The following is a 15,726-nucleotide window of genomic DNA, read 5'->3' on the forward strand; positions in this document are numbered from 1 at the left end:
TGTTGGTTTTCAACTCTTGACTTAGCCAGTGGCTACTGGCAGGTCGAGGTCGACGCTAAAGATAAATCCAAAACTGCTTTCATCACAAAACAAGGTCTCTTTGAGTTCAATGTTCTAAGTTTCGGCCTGTGCAATAGCCCAAGCACCTTCCAAAGGTTGATGGATCTGGTGTTGGCAGACCTACAGTGGACAACGTGCTTAGTGTACTTAGACGATATCATTGTGTTTGGGAGGACTTTCCAGGAACATTTATCACGACTGGATGAGGTGCTCACAAAGTTGCGTCAGGCTAATCTAAAAGTCAAGCCAGCCAAGTGCAATTTGTTTGCCACTCAGGTGCAGTATTTGGGCCACATCATTTCAGCAAGTGGGGTAGAAGCTGACCCGGCCAAGGTAGAGGCAGTACGACAGTGGCCAGTTCCGAAGAACCAGACTGAAGTCAGAAGTTTTGTTGGTCTGGCCTCCTACTATAGGAAGTTTGTTAAAGGCTTTGCAGATTTTGCACGCCCCTTGCACCAGCTCACAGAGAAGGGTAGGCGTTTCAAATGGACAGAGGAATGTCAGTCAGCCTTCGAAAAACTAAAGCTGGGCTTAATGTCGGCCCCCATTCTGGCGTACCCTGATCCCCACAAAACATTTATCTTAGACACAGATGCTAGTGATGTAGGAATTGGGGCAGTCTTGTCGCAGGAAGAGGGTGGGCAGGAGCAAGTCATAGCTTATGCTAGCAGGGCCTTGACTAAACAGGAGAGGAAATATGCTACAACCAAAAAGGAGTTACTTGGTATGGTGACATTTACAAAGTATTTCAAGCACTACTTGCTGGGGAAGGAGTTTGTGCTGAGAACAGACCATAATTCTCTAAGATGGCTGCACAATTTCCAGGGTGTAGAGGGTCAGCTAGCTAGGTGGTTGGAGCAGTTGGCCAGTTTCCAGTATAAAATTGTCCACCGCCCTGGACGTGTACACACTAATGCTGATGCCCTTTCCAGGTTACCTGCATTCCAGACAGATAGCCCACCCACCATGACTGAATACAGGGGAGACGAGTTACCTGTTTTTGAGGCTCCATGTGCTGTCAAACATGTTAGGGCCTCGGCTCCCGCAGAGCCAGAAGTAATAGATGAGCTGGTAAAAGCTCAGAGAGATGATGTGGAGCTGCAACAGGTGATATCTCTTCTGGGAGGAGAGAATGTAGGCCTTCAGCCCCCTAAGGAGTTGCAGAGATTTGCACCAGTGTGGGCTCAGCTACAGATTCAGGGGGATAGGCTAGTGAGGTTACCACCCATTAACTCAGATGCAGCTATGCAGGTTCAGGTTGTACTTCCAAAATCCCTTGTGCCAAAAGTTTTGGATCAGTTGCATAATTCTGTCACCGGGGGGCACTTGGGCATCCAGAAGTTGCAGGCCAAAGTAAAGGACCGTTTCTACTGGCTGGGTTGGTTTGGGGACGTCAAGCGTTGGTGTAGGGAGTGTATAGACTGTGGGTCCAGAAAGACAAGCGGACAGCAGCCGTGTGCCCCCCTTCAGTCTATTGTAGCCTCAAGGCCCTACGAGCGTGTTGCATTAGACATCTTGGGGCCTCTCCCAGAAACATCTGGTCGAAACAGGTACATCTTGGTAATTGGAGACTACTTTTCTAAATGGACTGAGGCGTTCCCCCTCCCCAACCAAGAGGCTCAGACAGTGGCAAAAGTTCTGGTAGAACAGTGGGTCTGTCGCTTAGGGGCCCCACGCACCATTCACTCAGATCAAGGACGAAATTTTGAGTCAAATTTGTTCAAAGAAGTGTGCCAGCTGCTAAACATTAATAAGACACGCACATCTCCTTATCACCCCCAGTCAGACGGGATGGTGGAAAGGTTTAATAGGACATTGCTGTCTATGCTGTCTTTGTTTGTGGAGGAGAACCAATCCAACTGGGATGCGCTGTTGCCTTATGTAATGTTGGCATATAGAAGTAGTGTGCATTCGAGCACAGGATTCACACCCTTTAAAGTTTTGTTTGGACAAGAGATGGTTCTACCAGTGGATATCATGTTGGGTCTGGGGGAAAGAGAGAAGTTCTCTGCAGTTACAGAGTATGTCTCAAGGTTGTGTGACACCTTGTCCACGGTAGTGGAGGCGGTAAAAGGGCACCAGGCTAGGGCCTCGGGTAGACAGAAAGAAGCTTTCGATGTAAGGGTCAAGTGGCAGTACTACTCAGAGGGAGAGTTGGTTTGGGTTCGAACACAGGCTAGAAAAAAAGGTGTCTGTCCCAAGTTGCAAAGAAAATTTAGGGGTCCCTACAAGGTCATAGAGAGGGTGACAGATGTACTATATAAGATAGTGCTAGTGGAGGGTGGCCCAGAGATGATTGTGCATTTCAACCGACTTAAACCTTTCCTCTCCCCTGTATCAGAGACAAGGAACCAGGGCGGCTCACCAAGGCGGCAGACCAGATCCCCAGAAACAAATGGCAGCACAGGCTGGGTCTGTTGGAAGGCAGGAGGTGCCGGGGGGAGGGCCGAAAATGAGAGGCCTGGTCGACCAGCACAGCAGGAGAGCGCGGCCCACTCGAGCGACCTTTTGGTGGGGGAAGAGAGGCAGACAGGAGGACCGATGCCAAGTATTCAGCCACCAGCCAATCGGGAGCCAAACATCAGTCAGACGGCTAGACTTATCCCGCAGGAGAGCGCGACAGCCAGTCTGACATTGAGTCGGGCATCACCAGAAGGAGAGACACAGAACAGACAAGAGACGTTACAAGAGACGCGCCAAACAAGGCAGAGGAGGCCGCCCGTGTGGTCCCGGGACTATGAGATGCCTTGACTCGGGGTCGAGTCACATTTAAAGGAGGGAGGAGTGTAGTGATCAGAGAGTGAGCCACAGGGTGGTTGTTAATTAGGATGATGCGATGCAGCTGAAGGAGTGGGTTTGGGATCAATCAAGGAGGTTAGAAAAAGGGCAGACAGATGACAATCAGGGTTGTTGGGGAGCGGACTGAATGTTACCGGGCTTGTGCCCAACTAAGATCCATTCTAAAGCCGAATGCACTCGGGCCTGGGGGGTGGGGCCGTTCGCATGCCGCTAGGGGTGCCGGCGGTGAAGATAGCAATAGAGCAAAGGGACAGGTTCCAGTATTGAGGGCGAGTTACTGATAGGGTGGGGATCATTTAGGAGTGCTCAAGCCGCTCTCCAATTTGTGTAGAGGCTCTCCTGCTGTTTGTGGAGCTGCCTCGCTGCGTTGGACCGGAGCCGTGCACGTCAGCCAATCCGGGCCAGCGCCAAAGCCCAGACCCCGAGGGGGGGGTCTCAACTCCTGGGAGAGTTAAGTAGCTTTTAGATATAGATATATATTTTTGTATTGTGTGTTTTATAGCTTTGTTAATTAACTGTATTTTAATTAGACACGGCAGTACAGGGGACCGAGTGGGGAGAGTAGTAGGAGAAGACCGCTCGTCCAGTGTGCTACAGGGGGGCTCTGACGCCACGGGTTGCTGTGTAGTGGGTTGCAGTGCAAGGTTGAAGTGCAGTGCCCTAAGGGGTTGGTGTGGCTGCATAGCAGCATTTGTGTGCCGTGCCCTGTTGCTGGGGGTTGTGTGGGTGGCTAATTAATGCCCTTAATGCCCGAGAAGAAGTGTCACTAAAAGAGGGTCTAACCGAAAGATTCATTCACCTGTGTTCCTGTCCCGTTGTCTCCCAACTAATAATGTTGTCAAATAAAGATAATTGATTGTGATTCTGCAGTCCTCCTCGTTTTGTTTCCTTACACAATTGTTAAGGTGCTCTCTATCTCCTCTAACCCAGAGGCAAGGTTTATTACAACACCAACGCACGCCAAGTTAAAAAATCCGAAAAACTGAATAAATAAATATTAAACACACAATAGGCCTACTCTTTAGCCTACATGTAAAGAAAGAAAGAAAGAAAGAAAGAAAGAAAGAAAGAAAGAAAGAAAGAAAGAAAGAAAGAAAGAAAGAAAGAAAGAAAGAAAGAAATTGCTAGTTCCTTTTGTCCTGAACTACAGACAATGAGTTGCATGACGCTATGCCTCAGACTATCTTTTCATGTAAATGTGTCGTGTGTCCACATTAGGCTACTAGGCTATAGAGCGCACACACAAACACACACACGCACGCACGCACGCACGCACGCACGCACACACACACGGGGCTGCCTGCTAGCGTTGTCCAGTGAAGCTCGGCAACCTTCGCCTGTCTCCTCTCACGACCCGTCCACTGCACCCATAATTCCCCGCGCCAAGACAAGATGGAAGAAAGCAGCGACCGCCGAAGAACAATGTTTTGGCAATAAACCCCCAAAAGCGGCGAATACAGAGTGAATATAGGCACGTTTGAAACCTCCTGCGGTCATGTGTAGGTGAGAAAGAAACTAAATTGTAATTTACACCCCGCTTTGGCTTTGGCTTTATCGAGATTTAAGCGGTGGAGTCGTGTGGTCTCGGCGTAAAACGAGAGATGCACCGAGAGCCAGCATCATTGTTTCTTTTGCACGGGCCGTAATGCGGGTTTTCAGTCGGGGGCAGCTAGCAGCTAACTAGCTAGCGCATGGCTGCTCGATTGTTATAAACACATCTCTAAAAGCGTTCAGTTGTATTTAGCTCGGGTCATTGGATATGAAGTCCACGCGAACCGCAATCGGCCGAGGAATGTTTTGCTAGCCGAATGTCCTGGTAAGCTTGACCCGTCTGTAATTAGAGCTAAAGTGAGCTAACAATAAATAGAGCGCCAGCAGCCAGACAGATTTGATTTCACGAGCGTCATCAAAGGTCGGGAATTGGAGAATGGGCCATTTATGCCACTGACTTTAAAAGACTAACTTGCTTTTTAATTTAATCTCGTCGACCGCTTTTATGTTTCTACTCTGGTTATTTTCAGTCTGTTACATTTTAGGATGTTCTCCCTCCATATAATTCCCCCTTTAAATAACCAATACTTGCGATAATGGCATCAAATAATGGATCCTGTTGTAGCATTAGCTAGCGTGATAGCAACACCAGGTAACAGACTCAACGTTGCGAAACGGAACACATTAGAAACGTGTAAGCTGCAAATGCGGGCAATTTCGGACCATGTGGATATGATCGTTGTTCTTTTTATGATTTGAATGGCTGGATATGGATTGTGGGACGTTTCCGCCGATTGTTTTGATTGAGGACGCTAAGATGCGTTGATTGTGTCTCATTGTGGCTAGCTCACTAGGCTAACTAGCTGGCTAACTATGCATCACAAAAGCTCACCCGCTTTCTGTTCAATTCAGTGTTGCGCAGCCAAATGGTCGGCCGGGCCAGACTAAACAATAAATCCCCACTCCAGTCTTTCTGCTGTGCTCGTTTCGACTCACGTACACTTTAGCTCCTACCTAAAATGACTAAAACGTATAGCCGGATTTGACCTAAGTTATCGTTTGTTTTCGGCAAAAGTGTAGTGAACCGATATGTGTTTGCCAACACTGCAACCAACCATTGCTCTTGCATCCACGGTGGGCTTTTGGCCAAATTAACCAAGTGGTGTCCGAGAATGCATCAACGTCCCGAAAACAATACAGCTTTCGGTCTAAAAAATACTATCGAGCTAGTACACAGATTTGTTTGGCTATTGTCCAAGTCGCATGTGGTGCTTCATGTCGCACGTAACAATAAAGTAACACGTCCGAATCCTTATATTGAACAGAATATACAGAATCCAAATTTTAGTGCTAAACGTGGATTTTGATCGGAGCTCAGAGCTCTAAAATGTTTACCTTTTAACTCAACTCATCAAACCGTCACACAAAATGCTCAATTGCTATTATTATGTGGCTTTCTCTAAACCAAATACCTTTTTATTTTACCAATACCCAGGTACACATTGATTGCTTTATTTATATGCTTTCTTTTGAAATGTGATCAGTATATTTGAGTGTTTCTGTAGTATCATATATTTTATCCTTATAGTCCTGATACATAAATCAAAATATGTATACCATAGTTATTCATGTCAGTGTTACATTTTTCAATATGCTTTGCTGTATTTAAGTGAGGTCAATATTTGAACTTAGAGGCTTCTCACGGCTATGTCTTTACTCTGTGAATAAAATGGGTTTTGTGCAAAGTATGCAATGCATTGAGGCTTCCATTTACTTTACCTAGTGCTTCTGTTAGATCCAATCCAATTAAGTAATTAATGAGCGACAGAGAGGAAATTCAGAATAGCTTGTAGTGCGCACAGTACTCACTGTGAAGGATTTGTAGCAGTGACTGAGAATGACTACATTCATTTAACTGGCAAGAGCAAACTGTGACAATTACTTTGGAGTGTATACTTATTGTGTGAAATGAAATGATCAATACTTAATGTGACTTTATTATTTTTTAATCTCCCCTCTCTTTTAGGATATCCATCTCCTGCATTCCTCTTTAAGTGTGATCGCCCATCCTTCTTCCCCTGCAACAAAAGCAAAAAAAACACACCACCATGAGTATTATCCAAGACAAAATGGGCAATGAGTTTTTGCGCAATGGTGGCATGGACCCCAATTTTGCACCTGGCATGCTTATGTTCAGCCACCTGCCCCCCGTCACCAGCTTCACACGGCTGGCCTCCCAGTCCGTGATGGGCGATCTTCCCCAGGAGATGATCCTGAAGAAGGAGCGCGACTCGCCCCCGGAGCACCAGGGCATCAACGCCGGCAACTCCGGGGGCTTCCTCCACAGCATGGGCATCAAACAGGAGCGGCTGAGCGAGCTGGACTACCGCATGCCCCTCTATGGCGGGGCCGGAGGAGGGCTAGGGATGAACTGTGGAGCCGGCGCGGGGAAAAGTGCCACCGACATGCCGGACATGTCTTTCGGCAACCACCTCCAGAATCACCAGAACATGCTTCTCCACGACCTCAGTCTCAACAACGTCCGCTCTATCGGTGAACCGGTGAGAGCAACATGTGTTTCTAAGTATCGTTTTTTATAGTTGACTTGTACATACTCATCTGCCAGTTTTCCTTCTTACTGCTTAAGTCCGTCACTGTTATTTAGATACCTTTTTTTTACTCGTGCAGTGGCGACTGTCGCTTATAGGCTGTGTTATATTTGCGTTGTTGTTGTCCTCAGATGCCTGAGAGACCGAGTAAAGAGCCAAAAGAGCCCTCGGGTAGAAGAGGGAAGAGAAGCAATGGGGACGGTCAGGGAGGCAAGGCACGAAGGAAACGCAATGACGCTGCAAAGGTTATTCACCTATTTTTTGCCTCTCATCTCCTTTTACTATTTTAGAAAAATTTGTCTGATAATAATGGTTTTATGCCTTCAGTGCTTCTGGCCTTAAATTAGGTTGAGTTTCTTTAACATGATGTGGATGACACGGCTGTGTACCAATTGTACTCACATTTCTCTCTTTGTAGGCAATGATGTTGGATGCAGATGGAGCCTGCCTGTCCCCCAACTCAAAACCACATATCTGTGAGCACTGTAATGCTGCCTTCCGCAGCTCCTACCACTTGCGCAGACATGTGCTCATACATACAGGTGAGAGACGTTCGCTGCTTTGTCAGGGCTTTACTTTTTACTTTGACTCTGTGTAGATCTCCTATGCTGTGGAAAGTGGAACTGATATTATACCAAGACGGTGTTTGCTATATAAACATAGTTTGTGTCAGACTGTAATGTAGCTGACAAATAAAATGTTTGACACAGAAAAGTACAAAAAAAAAACACTTTTAACCATAAATGAAGATAGCATTTTTAGAACAAAATCAATTTCAGACCATAAATTCACTTCATCCCTTCATCACTCTTGCCAATCTCCACCTCACCATGAGTGCTTGGAGTCTTTCTTGAAACCAGACAATCTGTAAAGCCAGGGATGACTCAATGATTACTCATGTATTTCTGGAAGTCTTAGTCATTGTTTTTGCTGGGAATTCCTCCCATGGCTCTTTGAACTTCAGCTAATAAATTCTTCAAAAGGAAATTCTACTTTTTTGAAACCTGAGTTTATCTTTAAACAATTAGTTTTTGTCCTTAATTCTTCCAAGTTTAGGTTTGTTTGTTTGTTTGTTTTTAACAAAAGGTCTATTCAGTTAAGAGGAAATATACACACTTCGGTTATGGGAAATTAGATTTTTTTTCTCATATACTGTTTTTCTGTAAAGAGGCTCTTTACTACTCTACATGCACATTCTGTTCACATTTGGTATGTAGATTAGCCTCAGTGGGTAATTGTAGCTTTAAAGCAGTGTGAAGCAAAAAAAGACAAAACATAATGAGCAATGAAATGTACAGTACTTATAAACGATAGCTTAAAAACACAACTTCCATGCACCTGGTGTGTTATACAATGCACTCGCTGTCATTGTGATAGCAGTACACACAGTTATGAGACAGGCTGGTCATTAATTAATGTGGTGAGCGTATTGTTGTACTCTTGATCGCACAGGTGAGAGGCCTTTCCGATGCAGTCAGTGTAACATGAGCTTCATTCAGAAGTACCTGCTCCAGCGGCACGAGAAGATCCACAGTGGTGAGTGTCTGCTGGGAGTGTTTCGGAAGAACTCAGTATCACCGTAGTTCATCCAAACGCTGGTGTGACTCAAGCCCCGACACTGTCCCCTCTGTCTTTCACAGGAGAGAAGCCGTTCTGCTGTGACCAGTGTAACATGTGTTTTATCCAGAAGTACCACATGGAGCGACACAAAAGGACACACAGTGGCGAGAAGCCATATCGCTGCGATACCTGCCAACAAGTAGGTTACATGTAGTCTTGCATAGACTTGTAATGCGTTTTAAATAATTTTTGCCATACATTAAACCGATTAGCATGTGGTCAATTCTAAACTTTGTGTTTCTCGACTTTCGTGCCATTAGTTGTGTCAAAAGAGGTCTGTTACTATAATGTTCTCTGACCCCTATAGACTAGCTACGTAGCTCTGCATTATATTTTATGTTTCTAAAATAGTAGTAAAATGAATGTAAAGCTACTTCTGTCTATCCCATTGAAACTAAACTTATTTATCTTTTTTTCCTCCTTTTGTCTTCCCTCCGTACACCTTTTAGTTTTTCTCAAGAACAGACCGGTTACTGAAGCACAAACGGACTTGTGGAGAAGCCATAAAAAAGGGCCTGGACCCAAGCATGCTGGAGCTCAGCGAAGCAGAGCTAGGCCATGGCAGCTATTCACTCACTCAGGGAAACTCTACCACCTCTGGACGCAAGAGGGCCAAGTCCAAAAACGGTGAGAGCGGTGAGCGCAAGAGGAAGAAGAATGCATCGGCAGCAGCCTCCTCGTCTGGGGAAATGCCCCTAGATCTGCAGGACTTCAGCATGGAGCACCCTTCAGGCTCCATGCAGGGACGTACACCCAAGTTGGTCTTTAAAAAAGCTGGCCGCAAGGGCCTGGACAAGGGCCTGCTCTCTCTGGAAGACAGTACTGACGGACACAAACGCCTGGGCCAGAAGCCTGGCTCAATGGATCATTTGGAGGGTTCTGGCCTTGATAACATGGGTCTACTCCATGGGGCAGGGGGTAACAAGCAGGGCCCCACCACCACCAGCAACTATGATGATGCAATGCAGTTTGTGAAAAAGCGGCGCTACCTCCAAGCAGTTAACAATGACTATGGAGCCGGCTCACTGCACATGGCATCACAGGGTAGTAGTGTAATCCAGGGCTCCCTGGGGCCCGAGCCCACGCTGGCCATGCTGGACACCTCGCCTTTGGATCTCAAGCACGACAAGTCAGGTATTCCAGATGAGGTACTGCAAAGCCTGTTAGACCATTATAGCCATAAGCAAGAGGGGACACACCACCACGACGTGACTTTTGACCTGTCAGACCATCCACACCACGTAGACCTCCAGCCAGCAGCCCCTGTTACCCCTGAGCTGGACGATGATTCGCCTGGCGACAAGCAAGCAGTGATGAGCGAGTACTCAAAGTTCCTCCTGCAGGCCCTGGAGCGCACCAGCCATACTGGACCCTTCCCCAGCCTTGGCCCAACTGGGCCCTTTCCACTCCTGTCCAGCAGCTCCAGTCCCACCGGGCCCCTGTTCTCTGACAAACACGTGTACTCCACATCCCCTCTGGATTGTGGCTACCCGCCTGCTGTCTCCTCCCCACTGCCCATCACCGCCCCTTCATCCAACTCCTCTTCGTCCTCCTCCAAGTCCCACTACAACATGCTGGTGGGCTCCCCCTCCCAGGCAGGCTACCACCTCAGCTTGGAACCCGCTAGCCACCAGCAGCTGACTCCATCTCAGGAGCTGACCGAGCAGTTGGAGAAACAGCACTCACCCGGCACCTTCAACCTACCTCCTCAGGACCTGACCGCCTCAGCAGTGGGCTCCAAGGGGCAGCACCCCAAGCCAGGAGGGAGTGCTGCACCCACTAACGGCTCCAGCTACCCAGACCTGTCCCCGCTGAACCAGCCTAAAGAAACCACGTATCAGATCGAGAACTTCGCCCAGGCCTTTGGCTCCCAGTTCAAGTCGGGGCGGCGGACCCCTCTGGGCTATGGCAGTGATCCTGGGGCAGAGGTTGACCACCGAATACAGACTCCAGTGTCAGAATTCTCAGGGTATACCAGTTTGTTAGCTGACGTCAGTGAGCCAGTGAGTACAGGATCAAAAACCCCGACAAGCCAAAGTTTCAGATGAGGGTCAAACGAGGTGAATCCAGTAGGGGGCTGTTCTGTTGCTGTCCATACAGTCCCCAAAACCATCCTAATTTTGTTCTTGTAGCAAAATTTTGTTTTTTAAACACTGCCATTAAATGTTAATACAAACATGACCAGGGAGGGTCTTCCATGGCCTCAAATGCAATTTTTTAAAATATTCTCATTTTTACTATGTATTTAGTCGCTCAGTTTTTTGTTTAAGAGTAGTGATTTTGATATGAACGTACCGTAGATTTAAATGTAATTTAAAACATTTAGAGGGTAGCTATGAACTTGCTTGATTTCTTTTTCTCTGTTTTATCAATCATTATACCATTGTAAAGTAATAGTGAATAATGCTGACAATTTCAATAATAACATTTGTGGCAGGGAAAGGCCCAGAAATCAAATGGCAAAAAAGTATATATTGTCTGTTACAAGGAACGTATTAACTCAGGAAAATAGTCAAAATTGTGTAATAAGACTTTGTATGATGAGATGCAATTAGCACAGTTTTTACAGGTGTACTTTGAGACTACAAAGCTTTGATTTTGTGTTTGTTTGTTTTTTGTTTCGTTTGTTTTTTATATATACTCGTCAGAACAACAAATTACAACACATGATCATGTTTGATTTCTACTGCGTGTAGCTTTGTTGAGATTATGGTACTGTTGTGTCAATGTGAAGACATCCACATTTCTTTTTCAAGAGCCACATGTGTACACGAGGTAGTATCAATTGTTGTGGAGGTTCAGCCCCACCGTGCGCACACAACTTATTCTGGGGTGAAGAGGATTGTTTGGACTTAACTGACTGCTGTTCTGTCGGCATTAAAGTGTCAGTTCCTGAGGCTTGTCGAGCCACACACTCCTCTGGTTGTGTCCATGTGTTGGTCCAGTAGAAAAGTCACCGCTCGGACTTAATTCGACCTGTTGCTTTTACAGCTGTTTAAAACAAAAAAATGAACATCAATCTGTGATCCTTTCATCATGCTGTTGCTGTATTTTTTTAAACAAGTCACCACTTTTCTACTCCACTCCTTGCTGTTCCTTGTTGTGTCAGTGGAATCAAACAAGCACTTTTTAAACAAATCATCATTGGAAACAACAACCCATTCAATTTGCATATGTGACAAGTGATTATTATGCTAATGGTTATTAAGTTTATTTTAAGAGGAGAAAACTGTGAACAAGGGTTGGGAGGGAGGGAGGAATAGTGGATGGATGGGTGGGTGGGTGGGAGTCTTGTAAAATGGGGATTGATAGGGGTTGACTAGGCATGACCATGGGCATCTAAATGTATTTTGTTGCTTTTTCTCATGGGTAGACGAAAGGGGGAGGGGGATGTTTTTTCTTACGGTTTGTCGGGTGATGTAAAAATGATTGCCATAATTTTGTTATACAATATTTTGAGAGTACCTCTTTGTATTTAAGTGTTTTGAGAGACGGGCTGACATGCTGGAAACCTTATATCTTTATACCCCTGGGTATGTTGGATGCATACCCAATCCCTCTTATTTATTCTCCACTAGCAACTTACAGAACTCCGTAGCAGATATTTCTTTGGCAAGTAGTCACCAGACCTACACTGCCCTTCCATCCACTTTTTTTAATGATTTTAAAAAAAGAGGAAAAAAAACTCCACTGTTTTTTAGTAATTGCAATAAACTGCTTCAGTAATACAGTGAAGAAACAGAGACGTTAAGTTAAACCCACACCCCCTTCCCAAAATGCAGCCCTGCACTCACAAGAATAAACAATGGCCTTCTTTGTCTTCCGTGGCTAAAGCCATTCTATCCCGGCAGCCAGGGTTGATATTTAATTTAGTTGATTTCCTGTGAGCCGAGCCACCCCCCCTTTCACTTTCCTATGTCTGTGAGCTCCACAGCCAAGAGACTTTGAAGCTGCTCAGATCACAGGGAACAAAGACTGACCGACCAGCCGGCTCACTCCCAACACACTATGCTTTTAAAGGAGAGAAAAAGAGTGAGTGAGATGGAGAGAGAGAGAGAAAAAAAGACGATAAGATTGACCTAAATATACCTCATATCACTAAAGCGTATGAAAGCAGGGACACGCATTTCATGTATGTAGTGGAAATATTTGTAGTATAGGTTGGACATATTGTATCATAATCATTAACACTGCCTGTGTTTACAATTATAGAGCAAGTGATTCATCAAAATGCAAATGTTTTTTAATTTTTCTTTCTGTAAAAAAAAAACCTCCACGCCAAGCAGTGTTGCATTCTAGATGCCTCATAGATCATTCATTTTTCTCATGTTATATCCCTTATTTTTGTTACTTGCCATAATGTGTTTTGATATGATCTCTAGAAGGATATTGTTTACAAAAATGTACAAAAACACTAAAAATGTGTGTTCTCAATTTTTCTTTGAGTTTTTCTCCAGTATGCATGATAAAGACATTTTTGTAAGGCTTTTTTTTCCCTAACTGTCACCTCAATACCAAATTTTGTAGCAGAAGCCTCCCCATTCCTTTGTCTTATTTGTTCTAGACCCCTCGTGATATGATTTCCCAGGCTGTACCTGTTATTGAGATGATGAACGGATTAGAAGAGCCAATAAAAACTTTTTGTTACAAAAAAGTACAAGGTGTGGGATTTTTTTTTGTCTAAAAGCAATGAAAAACATTGATTTCGCCAAATATTAACACATGAGTCCAGGTAAAATTGTATTTAAGCAAATGAGTCCAGGTGAAATTGTATTTACTGTAAGCAATCGGCTAATCGTCTAAGCGTATCTTTATTAACCAGACAAAACACCATTGTGCATTATATTGGGTGAATGTAACTAATTAACCAGCAATCAATAATTCAAGATACACTAAAAATTGCAAGAAGAGTTCAAAAGTATAATGTAAGGTTGATGAAAAAAAATATTGATATAGATTATTTGAACACACTTTAACAGAAACATATGCTTGAAAAAATAAAAACGTTTATGTTTTCATATCAGGAATCTAATGGTGCATGTGCCACATCATCATGGACTAATTTGCTTTCTCAAACCCATATGTTTATTTTATATGTATGATTGCATCAATGCTGAAACCTCCTTTTATTAGACACAAGGCCCGTGCTGCCAGAAGATGGAGCTGTTACTTTAACCTCGATCGCTGTGACAAACTTGTTTCCTAGATAATAAAGAGACACTGGATTGAGAAACTCTTCTCATCGCCAGTGGCTCTTTATCTTTTGTATAGAATATAATTATTCTTATGTTTTTAAGAGGCAAGGCAATGCAATATATTTGTAGCATTAATTGACGGGTTCATACCATCAAAGGTGGTCTATATTTTGGTCTTAGTCCATTGAGTGCCTTTTAAACATGCAACACAATCTTAAACTCAATTATTTCACTCACTGGAAGCCAGTCAAGTGATCTCAGCACTATAGTGATGTGATTGGTTTCCTTAACCCTATAGTTAAAACTCTGGCAGCACCATTTTGAATAAGCTGGAGCTGTCAAATTGATTTTAATTTTTTTAGATGCCAGTGAGGATACTGTTGCAATAGTCAAGCTAACTAAAAATTTTACCGTATTCGTATTCATCATTAGATATAGGGCTACTGTACGTAGATCTTAGTGTCGTCTGTGTAATTATGGTAGGAAAATACTGTTGTTCTGCAAAATTTGGGCAAGTGGCAGCGTGTACAGGTTCAACAAAAGAAGGCCCTAGGATCGACCCCTGGGGAACTCCACACCACACATAATCTTTGTTGGTTTGGATGTACAGTTACCAATAGGTACAAAGGAATCTCTATCATGGACATAGGATTTAAAAGAGTTTAGGACTGTGCCAAACACAAAAATCTAACTTGAGTTGTGTTATAAGATCACTAATTAAAAGTGACCTGCCTGCTTAGTAAGGCCAACATGTGTTAGTTCAAAACTAGGGACTCCGATGGGGCAGTGGCTCCAGCAGTGGCAAGAGACAGTTGTTGCAGGTAACAGGTGTTTATGCCCTGTGTGGAGGCCTGCTCTCAAGCCCTGCCTTTCTTCTTGGTCTGTGATTTGCAATAATGATGTTGCCAATAAACATCAAGGTGGAACAAAAGATACTAGATACAATTTGGAAATAACTTTTCCTCAACTACTGTACGTGAGGTATCTGAGTATTTCCATTGCAAATGTTGTTCTTTTTATTCCACTACGTTTTTTTTATAACTTCACTGGTTACTCTGCATGTTCATATTACAGCGATTCTTGATAATGTTTGTTGTCAAAATCAGTGAATATTTCCTCACTATCCGGGCATGATGCTTGCTACGGTGGGCTCCTTTTGTTTACCCTTTGTTTACATACAAGTTTACAGAGCCCAGGCTGTGCATTAACAATCGATTATTTTTTTCAGTGCGCACACAGTACAGAGAGGTAGCTGATCATGAGGAGATAATCACTGATTTTGACAAGAAGCATTCTCCAGGCAGAAGTGCTGTCTCCACCTTTAATAGCACAAAATATAATCAACTAGGCTAATAAATTATGTAAGATAACAGATCAAGATAACCCTTTATTGATCCCTGGGGGTTAAATTGACAATCTAACCAGCTTCAGTATTTATACCGTAGATTAAATTACCCGCACCGTTACCAGCTGAAACATTGAAGAGATGCATAAATGCAACAATAATTATCATCCAATAATATTTACATTATTCTGCATGATGAGTGCTTTTGCAGCTTGAACTATATTTATTTTTTATTTTTTAAGTATTAATTTATGCAGAACTTGTGTAGTTCCTTAAGACACCTTGAGCTGAGAGTCCATTGTGTCATCTGTGTTTATTGTCCTTGCCAGGAACAGCGGGTTGGGTGAGGTCCAAGGGACTTTGGACGTACACTTTGCGAGAGGACACTTGGGCATTTATTGCTTTGTGATCACGCACCTGTTGACACTCCTCATGGCAACATGTTCATAAAACCTGCTGCTATTATAGAGAGTTGGGGAAAACAGATGTCTCATGAACACCAATGATTGTGAGGATAAAACAGTGAAATGTTTTTGGTTTAGTAAAGCAGTGGGATGTATGGTAAATGTGGCCTAAATTTCGAATGTTTAGTAGTATTGAGTATTGG

General features: G+C 44.1%; 1 protein-coding gene across 2 annotated transcripts; it reads left to right on the forward strand.

Annotated features, from left to right (window-relative positions):
- Nucleotides 1–4,235: 4,235 nt before the first annotated feature.
- Nucleotides 4,236–11,807, forward strand: LOC307266652 (zinc finger protein 281-like). Of its 2 annotated transcripts, none has more exons than XM_080048723.1 (7): nt 4,236–4,362; nt 6,377–6,911; nt 7,091–7,204; nt 7,378–7,510; nt 8,412–8,495; nt 8,600–8,718; nt 9,029–11,807. In XM_080048723.1, the coding sequence occupies exons 2-7, from the start codon at nt 6,459–6,461 to the stop codon at nt 10,625–10,627; spliced, it is 2,502 nt and encodes an 833-aa protein (XP_079904849.1). In that variant the 5' UTR covers nt 4,236–4,362; nt 6,377–6,458; the 3' UTR covers nt 10,628–11,807. The 2 variants fall into 2 exon arrangements, with proteins under 2 accessions (XP_079904849.1, XP_079904850.1); XM_080048724.1 differs by having other exon boundaries at nt 7,378–7,501.
- Nucleotides 11,808–15,726: the final 3,919 nt, after the last annotated feature.

Source organism: Ammodytes marinus (assembly GCF_949987685.1).
Source record: "Ammodytes marinus genome assembly, chromosome: 20".
Classification (NCBI taxonomy): Eukaryota; Metazoa; Chordata; class Actinopteri; order Uranoscopiformes; family Ammodytidae; genus Ammodytes; species Ammodytes marinus.